General features: G+C 43.6%; 1 protein-coding gene across 4 annotated transcripts in view; it reads right to left on the bottom strand.

Annotated features, from left to right (window-relative positions):
- The window catches only part of LOC112264602 (thyroid hormone receptor beta), a 174,532-nt gene that overhangs the window by 38,823 nt on the left and 108,678 nt on the right, over positions 1-27,031 (bottom strand). For all 4 annotated transcript variants that reach the window (XM_042295468.1, XM_042295470.1, XM_042295471.1 and 1 more), the window contains exons 3-5: positions 7,650-7,706; positions 5,512-5,579; positions 5,167-5,220 (exon numbers count right to left, since the gene is read on the bottom strand). In XM_042295468.1, the coding sequence (XP_042151402.1) occupies positions 5,167-5,220; positions 5,512-5,518 (61 nt within the window). In that variant the 5' untranslated portion in view covers positions 5,519-5,579; positions 7,650-7,706. The remainder of the gene's footprint in view (positions 1-5,166; positions 5,221-5,511; positions 5,580-7,649; positions 7,707-27,031) is intronic.

Genomic DNA, 27,031 nt, shown 5'->3' with positions numbered 1-27,031 from the left:
TTTAAACAAATAATTACTTTGGGGGGGTGAATATCTATGTACTCCCAAGTTTTCTGTTTTGTTCTTTTGTTTTTTTTGTTTCACAAATGTTGCATGTTGTGTAAATCGAATGATACAAACCCCTCAAAATCTATTTTAATTCCAGGTTGTAAGGCAACAAAATAGAAAAATGCCAAGGGGATGAATACTTTCGCAAGCCACTGTTTGTTACCAGTAGCAAAATTTGTGACACGTGAATGTCTTTGACCTCATCAAGCACACTGATCCTCTGCCAGGTAACACTAACACACATGCAACCTGTATGGCACATGTAAGGCTCTGACTAAGGCCTTGAGGCTACAACATTGGCACAAAAAAAATGCATTTGTGATACTTTGCAAGCACAGGGTGCGGAGGAGCTTCTCCTCTTTAAACAGTGACAGAGAGGACCCAACCAAACCCTGTCGGTTTCCATATTCAGCCTGGACATCTAGATGTAAATAAAACACAGACACAAAGAGTAGCCAGCTGGTATGACATGACGCTATCTCCCTCAGACATGACTATTTACTTCAGATCTCTGTCAGTAAGGCCAGTAGACACACACAGCTTTCCGAGAATGAAAGGGAAGATCAGGGTGTATCTGACACGGGGAAATGATTTAATAATTGGATCTCTAATTCATATGTGATTTGCTACAAAGAGGTTTAGAATATCCCTGAAGTTCTGCCTGTTCCTTCTACCTTAATTGTATGAAATATACATTTGTTGGCCCATTAGATAATATGGAGTTCAATAGGGTCAGATACCTGTCAATGGTACATGTAATTCTCCAACGACAAACGATATTCTGAGTGCAGTGTTTCTTCACTCTGTTGCTCGACTACCCCCAATGTAAGACGTTGTTCCCCCCTTAAGGCGTTTGCATACTTCCCATCCGAAGCAGTTTGGAAGAGTTTGTGCATATATTATGATGACATTTTGTGGAGGTTTTTATTTATTTTGTTATTTTGGGCTTCAGTAAGGGTTTTGTTGGCAGTTCGGACACACAACTTTTTTTCCAGAGGCCAGCCAAAGTCTCCGCCCCTTCGTCCGTAACTGGTCAACTGTAGGGATTTTTCAATAAAGTCTTTGTTGTCATTCAATGAGAGATGACTCATTTTCATGCAAACTGCACATAGATATAAAACTGCACAACTAAGATCTCCTTAGCAAAAACATGAACATTTATGACAGATTTCTCAAGCGATTTCAGATGAATTTTAAGAAACATAATCTCAAAATGGACAAACGGTACTAGAGCTGCTTTTTCTTGTTTTTCCAGCGAAGGTATTTTAAGGGAGTATGTGAGCAAACTCGTTTGGTTCGCCTAGCCAACTTCGGCTCGCCACCAGCCGAACTGAAGCAGGCTGACAACTTTAGCCCCATCACAAACAAATGCATAATGTGGAGGATACCAGATGCCTGAGACAAGAAACACTACTTTAGTGTAACCCCACAAACCAGACAGGCAGCTTACAATAAAGAAGAATGAAGATGAGGAATAGAACTGTACCATGTAGATACTGTAGATAGACAGATATAATAGTTGAGTGGGAGGAATAGAACTGTACCATGTAGATACTGTAGATAGACAGATATAATAGTATAGAACTGTACCATGTAGATACTGTAGATATACATATATAATAGTTGAGTGGGAGGAATAGAACTGTACCATGTAGATACTGTAGATAGACAGATATAATAGTATAGAACTGTACCATTTAGATACTGTAGATAGACAGATATAATAGTTGAGTGGGAGGAATAGAACTGTACCATGTAGATACTGTAGATAGACAGATATAATAGTTGAGTGGGAGGAATAGAACTGTACCATGTAGATAGTGTAGATAGACAGATATAATAGTATAGAACTGTACCATGTAGATACTGTAGATAGACAGATATAATAGTTGAGTGGGAGGAATAGAACTGTACCATGTAGATACTGTAGATAGACAGATATAATAGTATAGAACTGTACCATGTAGATACTGTAGATATACATATATAATAGTTGAGTGGGAGGAATAGAACTGTACCATGTAGATACTGTAGATAGACAGATATAATAGTTGAGTGGGAGGAATAGAACTGTACCATGTAGATACTGTAGATAGACAGATATAATAGTTGAGTGGGAGGAATAAAACTGTACCATGTAGATACTGTAGATAGACAGATATAATAGTTGAGTGGGAGGAATAGAACTGTACCATGTAGATACTGTAGATAGACAGATATAATAGTATAGAACTGTACCATGTAGATACTGTAGATAGACAGATATAATAGTATAGAACTGTACCATGTAGATACTGTAGATATACATATATAATAGTTGAGAGGGAGGAATAGAACTGTACCATGTAGATACTGTAGATAGACAGATATAATAGTTGAGTGGGAGGAATAGAACTGTACAATGTAGATACTGTAGATAGACAGATATAATAGTATAGAACTGTACCATGTAGATACTGTAGATAGACAGATATAATAGTATAGAACTGTACCATGTAGATACTGTAGATAGACAGATATAATAGTTGAGTGGGAGGAATAGAACTGTACCATGTAGATACTGTAGATAGACAGATATAATAGTTGAGTGGGAGGTATAGAACTGTACAATGTAGATACTGTAGATAGACATATATAATAGTATAGAACTGTACCATGTAGATACTGTAGATATACATATATACTAGTTGAGTGGGAGGAATAGAACTGTACCATGTAGATACTGTAGATAGACAGATATAATAGTTGAGTGGGAGGAATAGAACTGTACCATGTAGATACTGTAGATAGACAGATATAATAGTTGAGTGGGAGGAATAGAACTGTACCATGTAGATACTGTAGATAGACAGATATAATAGTTGAGTGGGAGGAATAGAACTGTACCATGTAGATACTGTAGATAGACAGATATAATAGTTGAGTGGGAGGAATAGAACTGTACCATGTAGATACTGTAGATAGACAGATATAATAGTTGAGTGGGAGGTATAGAACTGTACAATGTAGATACTGTAGATAGACATATATAATAGTATAGAACTGTACCATGTAGATACTGTAGATATACATATATAATAGTTGAGTGGGAGGAATAGAACTGTACCATGTAGATACTGTAGATAGACAGATATAATAGTATAGAACTGTACCATGTAGATACTGTAGATATACATATATAATAGTTGAGTGGGAGGAATAGAACTGTACCATGTAGATACTGTAGATAGACAGATATAATAGTTGAGTGGGAGGAATAGAACTGTACCATGTAGATACTGTAGATAGACAGATATAATAGTTGAGTGGGAGGAATAGAACTGTACCATGTAGATACTGTAGATAGACAGATATAATAGTATAGAACTGTACCATGTAGATACTGTAGATAGACAGATATAATAGTTGAGTGGGAGGAATAGAACTGTACCATGTAGATACTGTAGATAGACAGATATAATAGTATAGAACTGTACCATTTAGATACTGTAGATAGACAGATATAATAGTATAGAACTGTACCATGTAGATACTGTAGATAGACAGATATAATAGTTGAGTGGGAGGAATAGAACTGTACCATGTAGATACTGTAGATAGACATATATAATAGTTGAGTGGGAGGAATAGAACTGTACCATGTAGATACTGTAGATAGACAGATATAATAGTTGAGTGGGAGGAATAAAACTGTACCATGTAGATACTGTAGATAGACAGATATAATAGTATAGAACTGTACCATGTAGATACTGTAGATATACAGATATAATAGTTGAGTGGGAGGAATAGAACTGTAACATATAGATACTGTAGATAGACATATATACTAGTTGAGTGGGAGGAATAGAACTGTACCATGTAGATACTGTAGATAGACAGATATAATAGTTGAGTGGGAGGAATAAAACTGTACCATGTAGATACTGTAGATAGACAGATATAATAGTTGAGTGGGAGGAATAAAACTGTACCATGTAGATACTGTAGATAGACAGATATAATAGTATAGAACTGTACCATGTAGATACTGTAGATATACAGATATAATAGTTGAGTGGGAGGAATAGAACTGTAACATATAGATACTGTAGATAGACATATATACTAGTATAGAACTGTACCATGTAGATACTGTAGATAGACAGATATAATAGTTGAGTGGGAGGAATAGAACTGTAACATATAGATACTGTAGATAGACATATATACTAGTATAGAACTGTACCATGTAGATACTGTAGATAGACATATATAATAGTATAGAACTGTACCATGTAGATACTGTAGATAGACATATATAATAGTATAGAACTGTACCATGTAGATACTGTAGATAGACATATATAATAGTATAGAACTGTACCATGTAGATACTGTAGATATACAGATATAATAGTTGAGTGGGAGGAATAGAACTGTAACATATAGATACTGTAGATAGACATATATACTAGTATAGAACTGTACCATGTAGATACTGTAGATAGACAGATATAATAGTTGAGTGGGAGGAATAGAACTGTACCATGTAGATACTGTAGATAGACAGATATAATAGTTGAGTGGGAGGAATAAAACTGTACCATGTAGATACTGTAGATAGACAGATATAATAGTTGAGTGGGAGGAATAGAACTGTACCATGTAGATAGTGTAGATAGACAGATATAATAGTATAGAACTGTACCATGTAGATACTGTAGATATACAGATATAATAGTTGAGTGGGAGGAATAGAACTGTAACATATAGATACTGTAGATAGACATATATACTAGTATAGAACTGTACCATGTAGATACTGTAGATAGACAGATATAATAGTTGAGTGGGAGGTATAGAACTGTACCATGTAGATACTGTAGATAGACATATATAATAGTATAGAACTGTACCATGTAGATACTGTAGATAGACAGATATAATAGTTGAGTGGGAGGAATAGAACTGTACCATGTAGATACTGTAGATAGACAGATATAATAGTTGAGTGGGAGGAATAGAACTGTACCATGTAGATACTGTAGATAGACAGATATAATAGTAAGAAACTGTACCATGTAGATACTGTAGATAGACAGATATACTAGTTGAGTGGGAGGAATAGAACTGTACCATTTTGCATGGCCTCATGTTTCCAGCGGGGGGTGGTGCATTTGTCTCCTTGCTCTAGAAACAAGAAGCATAAAGTATTTAGAAACAGATACAGATGCAGTCTCTTTTTGTGAGGTCACAGCACAACACAGATGGCCACACTCGTCTGGGTCAAAAGCCCTGATGAGGATAAAAAATAAAAAAACTTCTTCAATTGAATGAGGTAAATAAAAAAATCCCCCAGGGATTTTGACCCAGGCAAGTGCAGCATTCTGTTCTGTGCTGTGACATGCGCCCCCCAAAAAGACTGTTCCTGTAGAGATGAAATAGGCATTTGAATACTTCAATGTATTTTAAAGGTGTTACCTGACATGCTGCTGGGCTTCAGGGCCTAGACACCATTCTCATACCCTCCCCTGCCTTCTGATACTGGGCTGGAGGGAGATAGAGCTGGAGGTTACTGGGCTGGAGGGTGATAGAGCTGGAGGTTACTGGGCTGGAGGGGGATAGAGCTGGAGGTTACTGGGCTGGAGGGGGATAGAGCTGGAGGATACTGGGCTGGAGGGTGATAGAGCTGGAGATTACTGGGCTAGAGGGTGATAGAGCTGGAGATTACTGGGCTGGAGGGGGATAGAGCTGGAGGTTACTGGGCTGGAGGGTGATAGAGCTGGAGGTTACTGGGCTGGAGGGGGATAGAGCTGGAGGATAATGGGCTAGAGGGCGATAGAGCTGGAGGATACTGGGCTGGAGGGAGATAGAGCTGGAGGTTACTGGGCTGGAGGGGGATAGAGCTGGAGGTTACTGGGCTGGAGGGGGATAGAGCTGGAGGATAATGGGCTAGAGGGCGATAGAGCTGGAGGATACTGGGCTGGAGGGAGATAGAGCTGGAGGTTACTGGGCTGGAGGGGGATAGAGCTGGAGGATAATGGGCTGGAGGGCGATAGAGCTGGAGGTTGCTGGGCTGGAGGGGATAGAGCTGGAGGATAATGGGCTGGAGGGGGATAGAGCTGGAGGATACTGGGCTGGAGGGGGATAGAGCTGGAGGATAATGGGCTGGAGGTAGATAGAGCTGGAGATTACTGGACTGGAGGGGGATAGAGCTGGAGGATAATGGGCTGGAGGGAGATAGAGCTGGAGGATACTGGGCTGGAGGGGGATAGAGCTGGAGGATAATGGGCTGGAGGGGGATAGAGCTGGAGGATACTGGGCTGGAGGGGGATAGAGCTGGAGGATAATGGGCTGGAGGTAGATAGAGCTGGAGATTACTGGACTGGAGGGGGATAGAGCTGGAGGATAATGGGCTGGAGGGGGATAGAGCTGGAGGATACTGGGCTGGAGGGGGATAGAGCTGGAGGTTACTGGGCTGGAGGGGATAGAGCTGGAGGATAATGGGCTGGAGGGCGATAGAGCTGGAGGTTGCTGGGCTGGAGGGGATAGAGCTGGAGGATAATGGGCTGGAGGGGGATAGAGCTGGAGGATATTGGGCTGGAGGGGATAGAGCTGGAGGATAATGGGCTGGAGGTAGATAGAGCTGGAGATTACTGGACTGGAGGGGGATAGAGCTGGAGGATAATGGGCTGGAGGGAGATAGAGCTGGACATTACTGGGCTGGAGGGGGATAGAGCTGGAGGATACTGGGCTGGAGGGGGATAGAGCTGGAGGATACTGGGCTGGAGGGGGATAGAGCTGGAGGATACTGGGCTGGAGGGGGATAGAGCTGGAGGATACTGGGCTAGAGGGCAATAGAGCTGGAGGTTACTGGGCTGGAGGAGGATAGAGCTGGAGGTTACTAGGCTGGAGAGGGGTAGAGCTGGAGGTTACTGGGCTAGAGGGAGATATACTGGGCTGGAGGTTACTGGGCTGGAGGGGGATAGAGCTGGAGGTTACTGGGCTAGAGGGCAATAGAGCTGGAGGTTACAGGGCTGGAGAGGGATAGAGCTGGAGGTTACTGGGCTAGAGGGAGATATACTGGGCTGGAGGTTACTGGGCTGGAGGGGGATAGAGCTGGAGATTACTGGGCTGGAGGGAGATAGAGCTGGAGATTACTGGGCTGGAGGGGGATAGAGCTGGAGGTTACTGGGCTGGAGAGGGATAGAGCTGGAGGTTACTGGGCTAGAGGGAGATATACTGGGCTGGAGGTTACTGGGCTAGAGGGAGATAGAGCTGGAGCTTACTGGGCTGGAGGGAGATAGAGCTTGATAGAGCTTTTTTTTATTTACAATGACGGCCTAGGAACAGTGTAGGAACAGTGGGTTAACTGCCTTGCTCAGAGACAGATTTTTACCTTGTCAGCTCGGGGATTCGATATAGAAACTTTTCAGTTACTGGCCCACTGCTCTAACCACTAGGCTACCTGCTACACGGAAAACTCATAGATAACTCATACCTCTCTAGCTCTCTGTATTCCCATTCAGTTTCTATGAGCTCAATATGACACTGTTGACAATACAGAAGGTACTCAGAACCATATATAGATGTGTGACTCTGTTGGCAGCTATTCTCACCTGTGTGCAGAGTGTCAGAATCCCCCACGGTGATGCATCAGCTTACACCATTGGAGCCTGGAAGACACATACAAAGGATTTTGTTAGATTGTTAGATTTGCTGAATCTATGTCTCCTATGCCAAATGTCCCCTAGACATGACTCGGCTGCCCACAGCAACACCTAGTGGACATGGATGGAAGTGCAACCCTCTGGAACCACACACACACACACACACACACACACACACACACACACACACACACACACACACACACACACACACACACACACACACACACACACACACAGGGATTTAATGCCTTAACAGGGAGATCAACATGCAACAGAGAAAGAAAGAGAGAGAGAAAGAGAGACTGTGACATACTGTATGTGAAGATGTAGCCTATGATCCCATACTGTGTACATACAGTGCATGAGAGAAGACTTCGCTAGAGCACATAACGATAAGGTCATGGCCAGTTCTATAGTATGTAGACTAGTATGGAAGTAGACTAGATGTGTGTGTTGTGTGTGTGTGTGTGTGTGTGTGTGTGTGTGTGTGTGTGTGTGTGTGTTGGGGGAGTGTTAGAGCAGCACAGTCAAGAAGTGGAGTGTCCACATTCCAGGAAGAATTGTCATTTTATAATATGAAGCCACATCTCGGAATCAGAGAGCTGCAATGACAACACAGAAACACAGGCACACACACACATTCTTACACACCACAGAAGGTGGTTCAGGTTAACCATATAACATACTAGTGCTCTATTGATTCACTATATTTCAAACATCTGTCTAGCCCAGCCTCTCTGTCTCTGTCTCTCTCTCGCCTTAGTACTGGGATTGAACACGCAACCCTCAGAGCAGGAGCTCACAGCTTACATCTCTCCACCATCCCTGTCCACAACGCCCTAGCAAACCACAAGCTTACTGGCGAAGGATCTCCCAACGTCCTAAGTCCTGTCGAATTTCACAGTGTCTCTAGAGCGACCTGGCTGGTGTGTGTGTGTCAATATGTATGTGTCAGTGCATTCTGAAAAGTATTCAGACCCCTTTCCTTCTGCCACATTATGTTACGTTACAGTCGTATTCTAAAATGGATTACAAGATTTCCCCCCCCTCATCAATCTGCACACAATACCCCATAATGACAGAAATACCTTATTTACATAAGTTTGATTCAGACCTGATTTGATATGTTTTGGAAAGGCACACACCTGTCTATATAAGGTCCCACAGTTGACAGTGGATGTCAGAGCAAAAACCAAGCCATGAGGTCGAAGGAATTGTCCGCAGAGCTCCGAGACAGGATTATGTCGAGGCACAGATCTGGGGAAGTGTACCAAAAAATGTCTGCAGCATTGAAGGTCCCCAAGAACACACTGGCCTCCATCATTATTAAATGGAAGACGTTTGGAACCACCAAACTGGCCAAACTGAGCAATCGGGAAGAAGGACCTTTGTCAGGGAGGTTACCAAGAACCCAATGATCACTCTCATAGAGCTCCAGAGTTCCTCTGTAGAGATGGGAGAACCTTCCAGAAGGACAACCATCTCTGCAGCACTCCATCGATCAGGCCTTTATGGTAGAGTGGCCAGACGGAAGCCACTTCTCAGTAAAAGGCACATGACAGCTTGCTTGGAGTTTGCCAAAAAGCACCTAAAGGACTTCCAGACCATGAGAAACAAAATTCTCTGGGGATGTTTTTCAGCGGCAGGGACTGGGAGACTAGTCAGGATCGAGGGAAAGATGAACAGAGCAAAGTAAAGAAAGATCCTTGATGAAAACCTGCTCCAGAGCACTCAGGACCTCAAACCGGGGTGAAGGTTCACCTTCCAACAGAACAACGACCCTAAGTACACAGCCAAGACAATGCAGGAGTGGCTTCGGGTGTATTAGTACGTACGTATGTGTGTGTGTGTGTGTGTGTGTGTGTGTGTGTGTGTGTGTGTGTGTATGTGTGTGTATGTATGTGTGTGTGTGTGTGTGTGTGTGTGTGTGTGTGTGTGTGTGTGTGTCGGTGTGTGTGTCGGTGTGTGTGTGTGCTTGCGAGCGAGCGTGTGTGTCTGTATAGAGTTTTTGATGTGTGTGTGTATGTATGTGTGTGTGTGTGTGTGTGTGTGTGTGTGTGTGTGTGTGTGTGTGTGTGTGTGTGTGTGTGTGTGTGTGTGTGTGTGTGTGTGTGTGTGTGTGTGTGTGTGTGTGTGTGTGTGTGTTTTTGTGCATGTGAGCGTGTGTGTCTGTATAGAGTTTTTGATGTGTGCGTGTGTGTCTGTCTGGCGTGCAAGAGACTATAATTGAGATATCAGGAAGTGAAACTTGAGATATCAGGAAGTGAACTGTCCAAGATTACAGCCTCCACACTTTTTTGCATGGTTTTACCATAGTTTGTGTTTGTGTGTGTGTGTGTGTGGCATGCTAAACATCAGGTCCATTAAGGCCATGTATTTTGCCTAATGCATCTTTTATTGGCATATGGCCTGATGTATTCATGTCATGAAGAGGTGAGTTGACAGCCTTAACCCAACATAAATAATGCTCTCATTCCACACAGTGAATGAGGTGCCATAAAGTGCCATAGGCAACTGGTAAACATCCATCTACTGCAATAATCTATTTTGTGTGTGTATGTAAATTGTAGAGGTGCCATCTTTGTGTGTATGTCCACTATACACAATCCCATACCCCTTCCTATGGAGAACAGCTGGATGGAGGTGAAGTGCATGATCCATCCACTTCTACTCAGTGTACTGACACATCGTTTTAACGATGACACTGTATCTATCTACATGCAACTTGGCATCAGGTCAATAATTGTAGCCTCATCAAAGGTAGCTGGGGAGTGCCTGTTGGCTGTAGTGGGCTTATGGAAAGTTGTCTGTTGTGGTGGGTGTACGAGTACATGTGTGCGTGTGAGTGGCTGACACAGCAGTCTGATGAACATTCAAAGTAGCAGCGATAAATTACAGATCTGGGTTAGATAGATAGATATATAGTAGGGCTCTGAGAGGGAGCTGTAGTGTGTGTGGACGTGTGTGTGTGTGTGTGTGTGTGTGTGTGTGTGAGAGAGAGAGAGAGAGAGAGAGAAACAGAGAGAGAGAGAAAGAGAAAGAGAGAGAGAGAAACAGAGAGAAAGAGAGAGAGAGAAACAGAGAGAAAGAGAGAGAGAGAGAGAGAAACAGAGAGAAAGAGAGAGTTGGTCCACAGATGGCCTTTTTTAAAAGAAAACACTTGGTTGAGTGCTTTGGTGAATGTCAAAGTATCATTTGGGCACATAGAGTCCTGAATTACCACAGTGAAACTAATGGCTCTGAACACACACCCCAGGCCTGAATTAGCTGGAGTGAGAGAGAGAGAGCGCGAGAGAGAAAGAGATAAAGAGCACATTCTCTACCCCGTTACCCCCCACTCTCCTCTCTCTCTCCCCTGTCACCTACCTGTCCAAGCCACGTGGTTTTGTATCATCTCTTGCTCACTCCATTATAATAAATGTCTCTCAAACGAGCTGCCTATTTGTCTGGTTTGAAAGAAGCTGACTGTTAAATCAATGACTGAGTCAAGTCTTTTAATCATCTGTGATGTGATGGTTAGAAGACATGATAAGTGCCTTTCATGTCTCAGTCAATGGATGCTTTCATACAAGTACAAAAGAAAACCCATCAGCGTGATGTCTATTTGGCAATAGACTTTTTCAATAGGCCTTTCTTTCTTTCAATGATAGAAGGCTCCTCTGGTTGAGACACAACACTTCTGTGAGCAGGCCTTTATAATCGACCTGGCCCGGGTATCCTGGAAGGACATTGACCTCATCCCGTCAGTTGAGGATGCCTGGTCATTCTTTAAAAGTAACTTCCTCACCATTTTAGATAAGCATGCTCCGTTCAAAAAATGCAGAACTAAGAACAGATATAGCCCTTGGTTCACTCCAGACCTGACTGCCCCTCACAAAAACATACTGTGGCGGACTGCAATAGCATCGAATAGTCCCCGCGATATGCGGGAAGTCAGGAACCAATACACGCCGTCAGTCAGGAAAGCTAAGGCCAGCTTCTTCAGGTAGAAATTTGCATCCTGTAGCTCCAACTCCAAAAGGTTCTGGGACACTGTGAAGTCCATGGAGAACAAGAGCACCTCCTCCCAGCTGTCCACTGCACTGAGGCTAGGTAACACGGTCACCACCGATAAATCCATGATTATCGAAAACTTCAACAAGCATTTCTCAACGGCTGGCCATGCCTTCCGCCTGGCTACTCCAACCTCGGCCAACAGCTCCGCCCCCCCCGCAGCTACTCGCCCAAGCCTCTCCAGGTTCTCCTTCACCCAAATCCAGATAGCAGATGTTCTGAAAGAGCTGCAAAACCTGGATCCGTACAAATCAGCTGGGCTTGACAATCTGGACCCTCTATTTCTCAAACTATCCGCCGCCATTGTCGCAACCCCTATTACCAGCCTGTTCAACCTCTCTTTCATATCATCTGAGATCCCCAAGGATTGGAAAGCTGCCGCAGTCATCCCCATCTTCAAAGGGGGAGACACCCTGGACCCAAACCTTTACAGACCTATATCCATCCTGCCCTGCCTATCTAAGGTCTTCGAAAGCCAAGTCAACAAACAGGTCACTGAACATCTCGAATCCCACCGTACCTTCTCCGCTGTGCAATCTGGTTTCCGAGCCGGTCACAGGTGCACCTCAGCCACACTCAAGGTACTAAACGATATCATAACCGCCATCGATAAAAGACAGTACTGTGCAGCCGTCTTCATCAACCTTGCCAAGGCTTTCGACTCTGTCAATCACCATATTCTTATCGGCAGACTCAGTAGCCTCGGTTTTTCGGATGACTGCCTTGCCTGGTTCACCAATTACTCTGCAGACAGAGTTCAGTGTGTCAAATCGGAGGGCATGCTGTCCGGTCCTCTGGCAGTCTCTGTGGGGGTGCCACAGGGTTCAACCTCGGGCCGACTCTTTTCTCTGTATATATCAATGATGTTGCTCTTGCTGCGGGCGATTCCCTGATCCACCTCTACGCAGACTTCCAACACTCTACTCAGCAAACTGGATGCAGTTTATCACAGTGCCATCCGTTTTGTCACTAAAGCACCTTATACCACCCACCACTGCGACTTGTATGCTCTAGTCGGCTGGCCCTCGCTACATATTCGTCGCCAGACCCACTGGCTCCAGGTCATCTACAAGTCCATGCTAGGTAAAGCTCCGCCTTATCTCAGTTCACTGGTCATGATGGCAACACCCATACGTAGCACGCGCTCCAGCAGGTGTATCTCACTGATCATCCCTAAAGCCAACACCTCATTTGGCCGCCTTTCGTTCCAGTTCTCTGCTGCCGGTGACTGGAACGAATTGCAAAAATTGCTGAAGTTGGAGACTTTTATCTCCCTCACCAACTTCAAACATCTGCTATCTGAGCAGCTAACCGATCGCTGCAGCTGTACATAGTCTATCGGTAAATAGCCCACCCATTTTTACCTACCTCATCCCCATACTGTTTTTATTTATTTACTTTTCTGCTCTTTTGCACACCAATATCTCAACCCTGTACATGACCATCTGATCATTTATCACTCCAGTGTTAATCTGCAAAATTGTAATTATTCGCCTACCTCCTCATGCCTTTTGCACACAATGTATATAGACTCCCCTTTTTTTTCTACTGTGTTATTGACTTGTTAATTGTTAAACTCCATGTGTAACTCTGTGTTGTCTGTTCACACTGCTATGCTTTATCTTGGCCAGGTCGCAGTTGCAAATGAGAACTTGTTCTCAACTGGCCTACCTGGTTAAATAAAGGTGAAATAAAAATTTTAAAAAAATAAACAACCAATGCAGCTCATGCTCAAGCTGCAAGATCAACCAGTAATATTTCAGATTTCAGTTTCTGCATCCCAAATAACAGCCTATTTATTTTCTTTAGAGTGCACTACTTTTGACCAGGGCCTACTATAGTATATATGGAATATGGTACCATTTGTGACATACCCATTGGCTGTGATGACTGGGCCACCTAATATGGTGGACTACAATATACAGTTTAGTAATAGTCATCGCATACATAACACAGTAGTGCTGTAGTATGTTCATGCAGTTACCAGAACTAAAATATTCTTATCACATTAGCCTAGGAAGGATATAGGGATATGGGAAGGATATAGGGATATGGTCTAGGATCAGTTTTGCCTTCATGATTATAATGAATAAGATTACATGTGACAGAGGGGCACTGATCGTAGATCACCAGCAGTCCTACTCTGAGATGCTTTATGAATACAGCGCTATCTGATAAATGTGAAGAAATCAGGACAAAGATGTGATCTACACACTGTGATGTTGTCCAGCTCCATCTAAAACACTGACCCACCACAGAGAGGAGCAGAGAAGAGACACAGAGATTACCAATCTGGCATTTGGTTACATAATCCTCAAACAAAGAGAAAGAGAGAGAGAGAGAGAGAGAGAGAGAGAGAGAGTGATTTGAATTGAATTAAGAGAGCAGTGGAGAGAGCAGTGGAGAGAGGAGTGAAGACAGGAGTGGAGAGAGGAGTGAAGAGAGGAGTGGAGAGAGGAGTGAAGAGAGGAGTGGAGAGAGGAGTGGAGAGAGCAGTGGGGAGAGGAGTGGAGAGGAGTGGAGAGAGCAGTGGAGAGAGGAGTGGAGAGAGGAGTGGAGAGAGCAGTGGAGAGAGCAGTGGAGAGAGGAGTGGAGAGAGGAGTGAAGAGAGGAGTGGAGAGAGCAGTGGAGAGAGCAGTGGAGAGAGGAGTGGAGAGAGGACTGAAGAGAGGAGTGGAGAGAGGAGTGGAGAGAGCAGTGGGGAGAGGAGTGGAGAGAGTAGTGGATTGAGTAGTGGAGAGAGCAGTGGAGAGAGGAGTGGAGAGAGCAGTGGAGAGAGGAGTGGAGACAGCAGTGGAGAGCAGTGGAGAGAGGAGTGGAGAGAGCAGTGGAGAGAGCAGTGGAGAGAGGAGTGGAGAGAGCAGTGGAGAGAGCAGTGGAGAGTGCAGTGGAGAGAGCAGTGGAGAGAGGAGTGGAGAGAGGAGTGGAGAGAGCAGTGGAGAGAGCAGTGGAGAGAGGAGTGGAGAGAGGAGTGAAGAGAGGAGTGGAGAGAGCAGTGGAGAGAGCAGTGGAGAGAGGAGTGGAGAGAGGAGTGAAGAGAGGAGTGGAGAGAGGAGTGAAGAGAGGAGTGGAGAGAGGAGTGGAGAGAGCAGTGGGGAGAGGAGTGGAGAGAGTAGTGGATTGAGTAGTGGAGAGAGCAGTGGAGAGAGGAGTGGAGAGAGCAGTGGAGAGAGGAGTGGAGACAGCAGTGGAGAGAGCAGTGGAGAGAGGAGTGGAGAGGAGTGTAGAGAGGAGTGTAGAGAGGAGTGGAGAGAGGAGTGGAGAGAGCAGTGGATTGAGTAGTAGAGAGAGCAGTGGGGAGAGGAGTGGAGAGGAGTGGAGAGAGCAGTGGAGAGAGGAGTGGAGAGAGGAGTGGAGAGAGCAGTGGAGAGAGGAGTGGAGAGAGGAGTGGAGAGAGCAGTGGAGAGGAGTGGAGAACAAAGGAAATGATTAATTAATCAAATACAAATGGGCCTCCTGTGTTTGCACTGCAGAGAGCAGACTCACAGACTCGTGCATGCACCAGCACACACACACATGCACATGCACACACACACATGCATACACACACACACTTGTTTGTGTCATGGTTTTGGGCTGTGTGTGGAGGCAGCTCATACCACATGTAATCACGTCTTTAGCTTGCAGATACACAGAATCATTTGAATGCCAGATTTTCTTGAAAAACCCAAAGGGTCAAACAGAGGAAGAAAACAAAGAATGTGGAGTGAGCCTTGATGATGTGGAAGACAGTGTTGGCTGGCAGCCGTGTGAGTGTCTGTTCACATGCCCTGACACCTTGCATGCCTGCCTGTTTTATGCAAATTAGGACAGAGAGTTTGTCTCAATAGTCTACTGTGGCTTCATCTCCTCATCTCCTTCCCTTCATCTACACTGGTATGAAAACATAGGATAGGTGAAATCACTACGGTAGATGTCTACCCAGTATTTGCTTTCTTTATTCCAGCTCTTTCACATCAGTACAGCTGAAGGAAAGGAGGTGAGGAGACTAGGAGAGGTCATGTTAGTCTTCTTTTTTTGGGGAGGGGGAGGGGCATTTTTAAAATGTTTCTACAGATAACAGACAGAACAGGTAGAGGTCAGAACACAAAGAGATCCCCTACCAAATCAAACCCACCCCAACCCCCCATGCTCTAACAGAGCCCCACCCCACTAAACCAGACTTAAAGCAGGGCATGCTTTCATTGTTCACTTTGTGTATTAATGACATAGGAAACACAGTTAATAGTTGTAACATTCATCCCTATGCAGATGCCACAGTTTTGTATTCCTGTGCCACCTCAGTGCAGCAGACCATTTGTGAACTTCAGCATTACTTTGATTCAGTTCAGAAATCACTTAGAGATCTTACATTAGTGTTAAATACAAGTGAAACCAAGCTCATGCTGTTCTGTAGGTCACAAAATGTTGACCCTGAGGACCTGCATATTTGGCTGTAAATGAAGTCCAAATTGAGCTTGTTTCTCAATATAAGTACCTGGGTGTCTGGATTGATGACAAGTTATCCTTCGTAACGCATATAGAAAATCTGACTAAGAAGCTAAGATCCAAGATTTTTTGTAATATCGAAATAAATCATGCCTTAGTATTAAAATAGGAGAAAGATTGTTCAAACAACACTTCTCACCTGTATTGGTTTTTGGTGATATTGTTTACATGCATACGGCAACCTCTGTTTTAAAACCCTTGGACACAGTCTAACATTCAGCAATACGTTTTATCACAGGGGACACTATTAGGACTCGTCATTATAGTCTGTATAGAAATGTGGGATGGACCTCTCTGTCTGGAAGTGTCACGGATCCCCCCGGTAGTACTGCTCATTCCGTTCACCAGCTCCAGAGGTCTATGTCACCGGCCTTCTAGGCGTCACTGAACTGGATCAGTACCACCAACCCCAGACTGTCTTGTATCATTACGCACACCTGGTTCCCATTCCCCCTGATTAGTATGTGTACATATGTGCCCTCTGTTCCACATTGTCCTTGTCGATCATTGAGGAACTGTGCTCTGTTTTATTTGGTTTTTGGTGCTATGTTGATTTTTGTGCACTTGTTATTATGGGTCTCGTAAACCCGAAAAGTCAACCCAACTTTTCATGTCTCTCCTCAGGCCAGTGGTGCCTGGTCCCCTCGCTGAGGTTGGACCCAGTGACGCCCCGCCTCCTCCTCTGGACATCGAGGGAGGTCTGGGGTACTCGGTCCGTGAAGTCCTGGATTCGAGGGGTCGGGCGGGTCGTCTCCAGTACCTCATCGTTCGGGACGCTTCGCTGACCTGGGATTTTCACCATCGGGCCATGACCGACCCGCACCGCGTTCCTGTGGTCGATCCCCAAGGCCGGTGTCGCCCCTCTGCTGATGCAGCACGTTGTAACGTTCGTCGTAGGTGGAAGAAGAGGAGGACCAATGCGCAGCGTGGTAAGTGTCCATATTCTATAATAAAGTAATTGAACACTGAAACAAAACAATAAAACGACAAACGAACAGTCCTGTACGGTGCTGAAAAAACACTGAATAGAAAATAATCACCCACACCACACAGGTGGGAAAAGGCTATGATTATGATTCTCAATCAGAGACAACTAATGACACCTGCCTCTGATTGAGAACCATACCAGGCCAAACACAAAACACAACATAGAAAAACGAACATAGACAACCCACCCCAACTCACGCCCTGACCAACCTAAAACAAAGACATAACAAAAGAACTAAGGTCAGAACGTGACACACGTCACGTCGGGGGGGTTCGGGGACTGTCACAGACTCCCCTGGCCATTTTGAGCCTGTAATCGAATCCACAAATGCTGATGCTCCAGATACTCAACTAGTCTAAATATGGCCAGTTGTATTTCTTCTTTAATCAACAGTTTTCAGCTATGCTAACATAATTGCAAAAGGGTTTTCTAATGATCAATTAGCAATTTAAAATGATAAACTTGGATTAGCTAACACAACGTTCCATTGGAACACAGGAGTGATGGTTGCTGATAATGGGCCTCTGTACGCCTATGTAGATATTCCATAAAAAATCAGCCGTTTCCAGCTACAATAGCCACTTACAACATTAACAATGTCTACACTGTATTTCTGATCAATTTGATGTTATTTTAATGGACAAAAAAATTGCTTTTCTTTCAAAACAAGGACAATTCTAAGTGACCCCAAACTTGTACATATATATATATATATATATATATATATATATATATATTTTGGGGATTGGAAGTGATGCAGACAATTACCCAGATGGACCCTACAATCTACCCGCAACATTAAAGCTGATCTACCACCTAAACATTTTTTTTAAAGAGTAAGAAATAATGATACAAATTCTCATTTGGGTTGGTTTATGGAGTTGTGAAATCCATGTCTTCTACAAAGGATAGGAAAGGTTGCCAGATATTATTAAATGTAATTGCAGATCCCCTAACGGAGTAGCGTATTTTGAGATGCTTGAGATGTTGCATAACTTTCTTTATCCAATGGTTAAAAGTATGAGGAAACCAATCCTTCCACTTAAATAGTAGAAGCCATCTAGCTAGAAGAGTGGTACATGCCAGCCTGTTGCCCATAGAACTGTTTAGAGGGGCCTCCTGTGATGCCACTCCATAGAACTGTTTAGAGGAGCCTCCTGCGGTGCCACTCCATAGAACTGTTTAGAGGAGCCTCCTGTGGTGCCACTCCATAGAACTGTTTAGAGGGGCCTCCTGTGGTGCCACTCTATAGAACTGTTTAGAGGGGGCTCCTGTGATGCCACTCCATAGAACTGTTTAGAGGAGCCTCCTGTGGTGCCACTCCATAGAACTGTTTAGAGGAGCCTCCTGTGGTGCCACTCCATAGAACTGTTTAGAGGGGCATCCTGTGGTGCCACTCTATAGAACTGTTTAGAGGGGCCTCCTGTGGTGCCATTCCCAGTAATGCAATGAAGGCAGGAGGTTTTATAGGTCTCTCCAGTAACTTAGAAAAAGACACAAAAAATGATATCCAGAAATATGTCAATTTTGGGCATGTCCAAAACATGTTTAATAAAGCAGCAGGAGAATGCTTACATCTTAAGAATCAATGGGAAGAGGATTCCCCTCTTTTTCCTCTCTCCACCCTACTGATGTTACATCTGCAAATCCCTTGGCTAACATAGAGATTCTGGGAACATCAGAAGGTGGGGGAAAATGAACTATATTCTGGTAATCCGACCAATTGAACATATGCGGTGGTACTTAATGACTATGATGTCAGTTCGGTTATCATCTGAGACATTCTCATCAATGATAAGATGACATAAACTCTACAGTGGAAAGTCTACACATCAGAGTTATCGGATTCACATGGAATTGTTGTTCAATATAAATGTTTGAATATGAAAGTATACGTGATGGGATGAAATGTGATTTTAGCTTAGCTAAAATGTGAGATTAGGGTCTTCATAAGGTTAGGGTTCTGCTCAATCAGTGGCCCGTCCCTGTGAAGGGACATGGGCTATAAAACTTTTCAAACACGCCCCTCCTCTCCCTTCCTATATAAAGCCTTGACAACAATACAACCTCCTGTTCCGAGGATGTGAGGACGACGGTCCGATGTCAGAATGGTTCAGATAATAACCACAGAACGATGCCAACATCAGCCTGAACTTTGGTTGCGAATGGTATGAACTTTGAACTCTTATTCACTACAGACATGATACCTCCTAGCCGTTGAGTTAGCAACAGCAGCTGCAAACGAGGGTTAGGAAGGAACAGACAGAGTATCCCGTCTATCACACAACGACGTTACTACAACATATTCAATTGACCACCAGAGACATTATTCAAAGGACAAAGGACTCGGTTTGGCAACACGGCCTTCCATCTACCACCAACCTACTGAAGCGCAGCTCAGAGTAAATATTTATTGCATTTTCCTTTTCCAAATGGGCGGTAATCTAGAATGCATAAGATACTGTATTTACGATAGCACAGCTTCTTCCTTTGTTACTCAGTCTTCCCGCTCTTTCACTCAAACCCAGCCCCTTTTCTTTTGTGTGACAAGCTGTCAAATCTGTTCCGCCCGCTAGGGACGTTTTCCTTTATGACATCATTTGTAATCAAGTTATGATTAACTATGTGTATATGGAATTCTGTGTGATTAGTTAGGTATTTAGTAAATAAATAATTAAACACAATTTTGTATTGCTGATTCAACTTGTTAGCCAGGGTTCGTGCAGATAACCAAGAATTTACAACTTTCAGATGAGACTGAATTAAGGTGACGATTAATATTGACTGCTATTGATGTAAAATATTACTAGGTCTTTAAGAGTTTATTCGGAAGATAACAGCTCTATAAATATTATTTTGTGGTGCCCCGACTCACTAGTTAATTACATTTACATGATTAGCTCAATCAGGTAATATTAATTACGGAGAAATGATTGTATAGAATAGCATGTCATATCACTTAATCCGGCATAGCCAAAGACACGACAGGGTTCACTATTAAAATAGAACCGAGAAAGGAGGTAGGCGGGCGTGATGGGATGTGAACAGAGTATGAAGATAAAAAGACTGTCAGAAAGATAAGAATACATTGAAATAAGTATACAAACTTAGGTAATACATTCATTTTAACAGTGTTAATTCTAACGCCCAAAGAAAGAGAAAGTAAATCCCAGCATTCAAGATCCTGTTGGCATTATAGAGATCTTTGAAATTGTGTGTGACCCAAATTCCCAAATATTTATATTTCTGCATAGTCAAATTACTAAAATAAGTTGCAAGGCAGACTTTTTTTGTAGATGAACCTTATACCCGGATATTTTACCAAATGTCTTCAGTAGAACCTGGAAGACCAGTTAAAGGGACAGACATATATCAGCAATACAAAATTGAGTTTAATTATTTATTTACTAAATACCTAACTAATCACACAGAATTCCATATACACATAATTAATCATAACTTGATTACAAATGATGTCATAAAGGAAAACGTCCGAGGCGGGCGGAACAGATTTGACAGCTTGTTACACAAAAGAAAAGGGGCATGTCATCCGCATTGAGTGAGACTTTATGCTCTAAGCCCCGACTTGGAATACCTTTGATAGTGGTGTTATTACATATTGCTATGGCTAAAGGCTCAATTGCGATAGCAAACAGCTGAGGGGACAGAGGAGAACCCTGTCTTGTCCCACGTTGAAGTTGGAAATAGGATGAAAGGTTATTATTTGTGCGCACTGCAGCCATAGGGGAGGAGTAAAGGACTTTGATCCAGGACATAAAATTGGGACCGACTCCAATTTGTTTGAGAGTATAAAATAGATAATCCCACTCCACCCGATCAAACGCCTTCTCAGCATCAAGTGATAACAATATCTCTGGAGTGTCAGATGAAGAGGGATTGTAAAGTGTATTATAAAGACGCCTGATGTTGAAAAAAGAATGACTTTTTTTTTTAAATGAAACCAGTGTAAACCGTAGAGAAAATGGAGGGAAGGACATAAAAAGGCAGGCTATCACAATTCAGTAAAGAAATTGGCATATATGAACCACATTCAAGATTTTTTCCCCCCCATTTTCAGAATAATTTAAATACATGCTTGTCTCATTGTTGAGGGTAAAGACTGAGGAGAATGATTCCTCAAATATGCAAAGGAAGAGAGGAGAGAGTTGATCTGAGAATTTTTAAAAGAACTTGCTCGGAAATCTGTCTGTTCCAAGGGATTTACCACACTCTATAGATTTATTTGCCAACACAATCTCTTCTACAAAGAAGTGTTATTCTAATTCAGACGCTATCTCAGGTTCAACTGTAGGAATATCTAAGTCCTCAAAGATGGTGTCAAGTAAGGTAGCATTACCAGCAGATTCTGAAGTGTATAATTGTGAGTTGTCAGGTATGCGTAAATGGCTGTAAATCAAATCAAATCAAATTCAAATTTTATTTGTCACATTCACATGGTTAGCAGATGTTAATGCGAGTGTAGCGAAATGCTTGTGCTTCTAGTTCCGACAATGCAGTAATAACCAACAAGTAATCTAACTAACAATTCCAAAACTACTGTCTTATACACAGTGTAAGGGGATAAAGAATATGTACATAAGGATATATGAATGAGTGATGGTACAGAGCAGCATAGGCAAGATACAGTAGATGGTATCGAGTACAGTATATACATATGAGATGAGTATGTAAACAAAGTGGCATAGTTAAAGTGGCTAGTGATACATGTATTACATAAGGATACAGTCGATGATATAGAGTACAGTATATACGTATGCATATGAGATGAATAATGTAGGGTAAGTAACATTATATAAGGTAGCATTGTTTAAAGTGGCTAGTGATATATTTACATCATTTCCCATCAATTCCCATTATTAAAGTGGCTGGAGTTGAGTCAGTGTCAGTGTGTTGGCAGCAGCCACTCAATGTTAGTGGTGGCTGTTTAACAGTCTGATGGCCTTGAGATAGAAGCTGTTTTTCAGTCTCTCGGTCCCAGCTTTGATGCACCTGTACTGACCTCGCCTTCTGGATGATAGCGGGGTGAACAGGCAGTGGCTCGGGTGGTTGATGTCCTTGATGATCTTTATGGCCTTCCTGTAACATCGGGTGGTGTAGGTGTCCTGGAGGGCAGGTAGTTTGCCCCCGGTGATGCGTTGTGCAGACCTCACTACCCTCTGGAGAGCCTTACGGTTGAAGGCGGAGCAGTTGCCGTACCAGGCGGTGATACAGCCCGCCAGGATGCTCTCGATTGTGCATCTGTAGAAGTTTGTGAGTGCTTTTGGTGACAAGCCGAATTTCTTCAGCCTCCTGAGGTTGAAGAGGCGCTGCTGCGCCTTCTTCACGATGCTGTCTGTGTGAGTGGACCAATTCAGTTTGTCTGTGATGTGTATGCCGAGGAACTTGCTACCCTCTCCACTACTGTTCCATCGATGTGGATAGGGGGTGTTCCCTCTGCTGTTTCCTGAAGTCCACAATCATCTCCTTAGTTTTGTTGACGTTGAGTGTGAGGTTATTTTCCTGACACCACACTCCGAGGGCCCTCACCTCCTCCCTGTAGGCCGTCTCGTCGTTGTTGGTAATCAAGCCTACCACTGTTGTGTCATCCGCAAACTTGATGATTGAGTTGGAGGCGTGCGTGGCCACGCAGTCGTGGGTGAACAGGGAGTACAGGAGAGGGCTCAGAACGCACCCTTGTGGGGCCCCAGTGTTGAGGATCAGCGGGGAGGAGATGTTGTTGCCTACCCTCACCACCTGGGGGCGGTCCGTCAGGAAGTCCAGTACCCAGCTGCACAGGGCGGGGTCGAGACCCAGGGTCTCGAGCTTGATGACGAGCTTGGAGGGTACTATGGTGTTGAATGCCGAGCTGTAGTCAATGAACAGCACGAACAGCACTTCATGATGACGGAAGTGAGTGCTACGGGGCGGTAGTCGTTTAGCTCAGTTACCTTAGCTTTCTTGGGAACAGGAACAATGGTGGCCCTCTTGAAGCATGTGGGAACAGCAGACTGGTATAGGGATTGATTGAATATGTCCGTAAACACACCGGCCAGCTGGTCTGCGCATGCTCTGAGGGCGCGGCTGGGGATGCCGTCTGGGCCTGCAGCCTTGCGAGGGTTAACACGTTTAAATGTCTTACTCACCTCGGCTGCAGTGAAGGAGAGACCGCATGTTTTCGTTGCAGGCCGTGTCAGTGGCACTGTATTGTCCTCAAAGCGGGCAAAAAGTTATTTAGTCTGCCTGGGAGCAAGACATCCTGGTCCGTGACTGGGCTGGATTTCTTCCTGTAGTCCGTGATTGACTGTAGACCCTGCCACATGCCTCTTGTGTCTGAGCCGTTGAATTGAGATTCTACTTTGTCTCTGTACTGACGCTTAGCTTGTTTGATAGCCTTGCGGAGGGAATAGCTGCACTGTTTGTATTCGGTCATGTTACCAGACACCTTGCCCTGATTAAAAGCAGTGGTTCGCGCTTTCAGTTTCACGCGAATGCTGCCATCAATCCACGGTTTCTGGTTAGGGAATGTTTTAATCGTTGCTATGGGAACGACATCTTCAACGCACGTAAGAGAGTCAGGTGCAGGAGAGCAGATATTGGGTAGCCAACGGAGCCTTTTATTTAGGCGAACCAAAAGCACACGGCAAAATAAACACGAAATAACAATTCGGGTTAACATAACCCAGCACAACAGACTAACGTGTGCATAACAATAAACAGAATAAACAATACCACACAAAGACATGGGGGAAACAGAGAGTTAAATACACAACACATAATGAGGGAAATGAGAACCAGGTGTGTGGGAAAACAAGACAAGACAAATGGAAAATGATAAATGGATCGGAGATGGCCAGAAGACTGGCGACGTCGACTGCCGAGCACCGCACGAGGCGTTGACTTCGTCAGAAGTCGTGACATGAGTAAAAGTTATGAAAGCATGAATTGACCTCTAAATCAATACATTTGTGACCCAGCTCGTCAGTTATCTCATTGCATTTCCTTAATCTTGCGCTGTGCGAAACGATTTGGCCCCTTAGATAAGCCTTCAAGGATTCCCATACAGCTGTAGGAGGCATTCCAGGGGTTTGATTAAGCTGGAGAAATAGCTCAATTTGAGATTATATAAAAACAACAAAGGTTTCTTCTGATAGCAGTAGTGAGTTAAGCCGCCAAGGGAGATAATTAGGCTGTGTATTTGCAGTGGTGGAAAAAGTACTCAATTGTCATACTTGAGTAAAACTAAAGATACATTAATAGAAAATGACTCAAGTAAAAGTAAAAGTCACCCAGTAAAAATGACTTCAAATCAAATCAAATTTTATTTGTCACATGCACCGAATACAACAGGTGTAGATCTTACAGTGAAATGCTTACTTACAAGTCCTTAACCAGCAGTTTAAAGAAAATACCTAAAAAAAAGTAAGATATAGGAATAAAAATCATTAAAGTGCAGCAGTAAATAACAATGTCGGGGCAACAGTTGAAGTCGGAAGTTTACATACACCTTAGCCAAATACATTTAAACTCAGTTTTAACAATTCCTGACATTCAATCCTAGTACAAAATACCCTGTTTTAGGTAATTTAGGATCACCACTTTATTTTAAGTATGTGAAATGTCAGAATAATAGAGAGAATGATTTATTTCAGCTTTTATTTATTTCATCACATTCCCAGTGGGTCAGAAGTTCACACTCAATTAGTATTTGGTAGCATTGCCTTTAAATTGTTTAACTTGGGTCAAACGTTTCGGGTGGCCTTCCACAAGCGTCTCACAATAAGTTGGGTGAATTTTGGCCCATTCCTCCTGACACAGCTGGTTTAACTGAGTCAGGTTAGTAGGCCTCCTTGCTCGCACACGCTTTTTCAGTTCTACCCACACATTTTCTATGGGATTGAGGTCAGGGCTTTGTGATGGCCACTCCAATACCTTGACTTTGTTGTCCTTACGCCATTTTGCCACAACTTTGGAAGTATGCTTGGGGTCATTGTCCATTTGGAAGACCCATTTGCGACCAAGCCTGATTGATGTCTTGAAATGTTGCTTCAATATATCCACATAACTTTCCTTCCTCATAATGCCATCTATTTTGTGAAGTGCACGAGTCCCTCCTGCAGCAATATACCCCCACAACACAGCTTGCAAGCCTCCCCTTTTTCCTCCAAACATAACGATGGTCATTATGGCCAAACAGTTAAATTTTTGATTCATCAGACCAGAGGACATTTCTCCAAAAAGTACGATCCTTGTCCCCATGTGCAGTTGCAAACCGTAGTCTGGCTTTTTTATGGCGGTTTTGGAGCAGTGGCTTCTTCCTTGCTGAGGGACTTTCAGGTTATGTTGATATAGGACTCGTTTACTGTGGATATAGATACTTTTGTACCTGTTTCCTCCAGCATCTTCACAAGGTCCTTTGCTGTTGTTCTGGGATTGATTTGCACTTTTCGTGTATGTCTCCTAGTATGTTCATCTCTAGGAGACAGAACGCGTCTCCTTCCTGAGCGGTATGACGGCTGCGTGGTCCCATGGTGTTTATACTCGCATACTATTGTTTGTATAGATGAGCCTGGTACTTTCAGGTGTTTGGAAATTGCTCCCGAGGATGAACCAGACTTGTTTTTCCTGAGGGCTTGGCTGATTTCTTTTGATTTTCCCATGATGTCAAGCAAAGAGGCAATGAGTTTGAAGGTAGGCCTTGAAATACATCTACAAGTACGCCTCCAATTGACTCAAATGATGTCAATTAGCCTATCAGAAGTTTCTAAAGCCATGACATAATTTTCTGGAATTTTCCAAGCTGTTTAAAGGCACAGTCAGTTTAGTGTATGTAAACTTCTGACTTCTACTCCCTCGCGCTGGCCTGTCACCCCTCGTCTCTCTACCTCGTGCTGGCCTGCCACCCTTCCTCTCTTTCCCTCGCTGGCCTGCCACCCCTCCTCTCTCTCCCTCGCGCTGGCCTTCCACCCCTCCTCTCTCTCCCTCGCGCTGGCCTGCCACCCCTCCCCTCTCTCCTTCGTGCTGGCCTGCCACCCTTCCTCTCTCTCCCTCACGCTAGCCTTCCACCCCTCCTCTCTCTCCCTTTTACATTTCACTGGGTATTAGGCCTAGCCATATAAAGTCAAGTGGGAAAAGGATAGATGCCAGATAACAATAACAAGTGATTGTTGAAGAAACAAGCAATACTCTGAAGTCTGGTATGAAAAAGAAAAGCAAACTTGGTCATAGAACAAGCTAACCACTCATCCCCATGTCACGGATCCCTCCGGAACTTTCATTACGCACACCTGTCCCCTATTCCCACTGATTAGTACTTGTATAAGTGTGCCCTTTGGTTTCCATTGGGCTGTCCATTATTGTTACAATGTCCATTAGTGCGTGTGAGTACCTGTGCTGTGTGTTTTGGCTTTCCTGCTGTTGTGGATTGCGCAGATGATTACGGGTCTCATCCCATGTGTTAATCACTGTGCGCGTGTGATTTATTCGAGGTACTCCTCGCTCTTTTGTTTTGTGTTTTTACCCTGCGTTTTGTTACATGTTTGTTTGGTCTTCGTCCCCCTGCCTTTACACGGCACGCCGTAATTTTGGCTTAATAAAAAACCCTATTATGCATTCCTGTGCCTGTCTCCTGAAACATTCATGCCAACGTGACACCCCACACAAAGATATCCACAGATATTAAAACGTTTAAACGAAGTTGGGATCCTTAATGTTAAGAAACATTCCTAACTGACAGTGCAGTTATCACATAACATATTATTTTCTGTGTTATAGACGATAGGCTCTAAAGGCCTGGGAAAGT

This window comes from Oncorhynchus tshawytscha, linkage group LG13, assembly GCF_018296145.1.
Source record: "Oncorhynchus tshawytscha isolate Ot180627B linkage group LG13, Otsh_v2.0, whole genome shotgun sequence".
Classification (NCBI taxonomy): Eukaryota; Metazoa; Chordata; class Actinopteri; order Salmoniformes; family Salmonidae; genus Oncorhynchus; species Oncorhynchus tshawytscha.
This window is presented reverse-complemented; position numbering and strand designations above follow the sequence as displayed.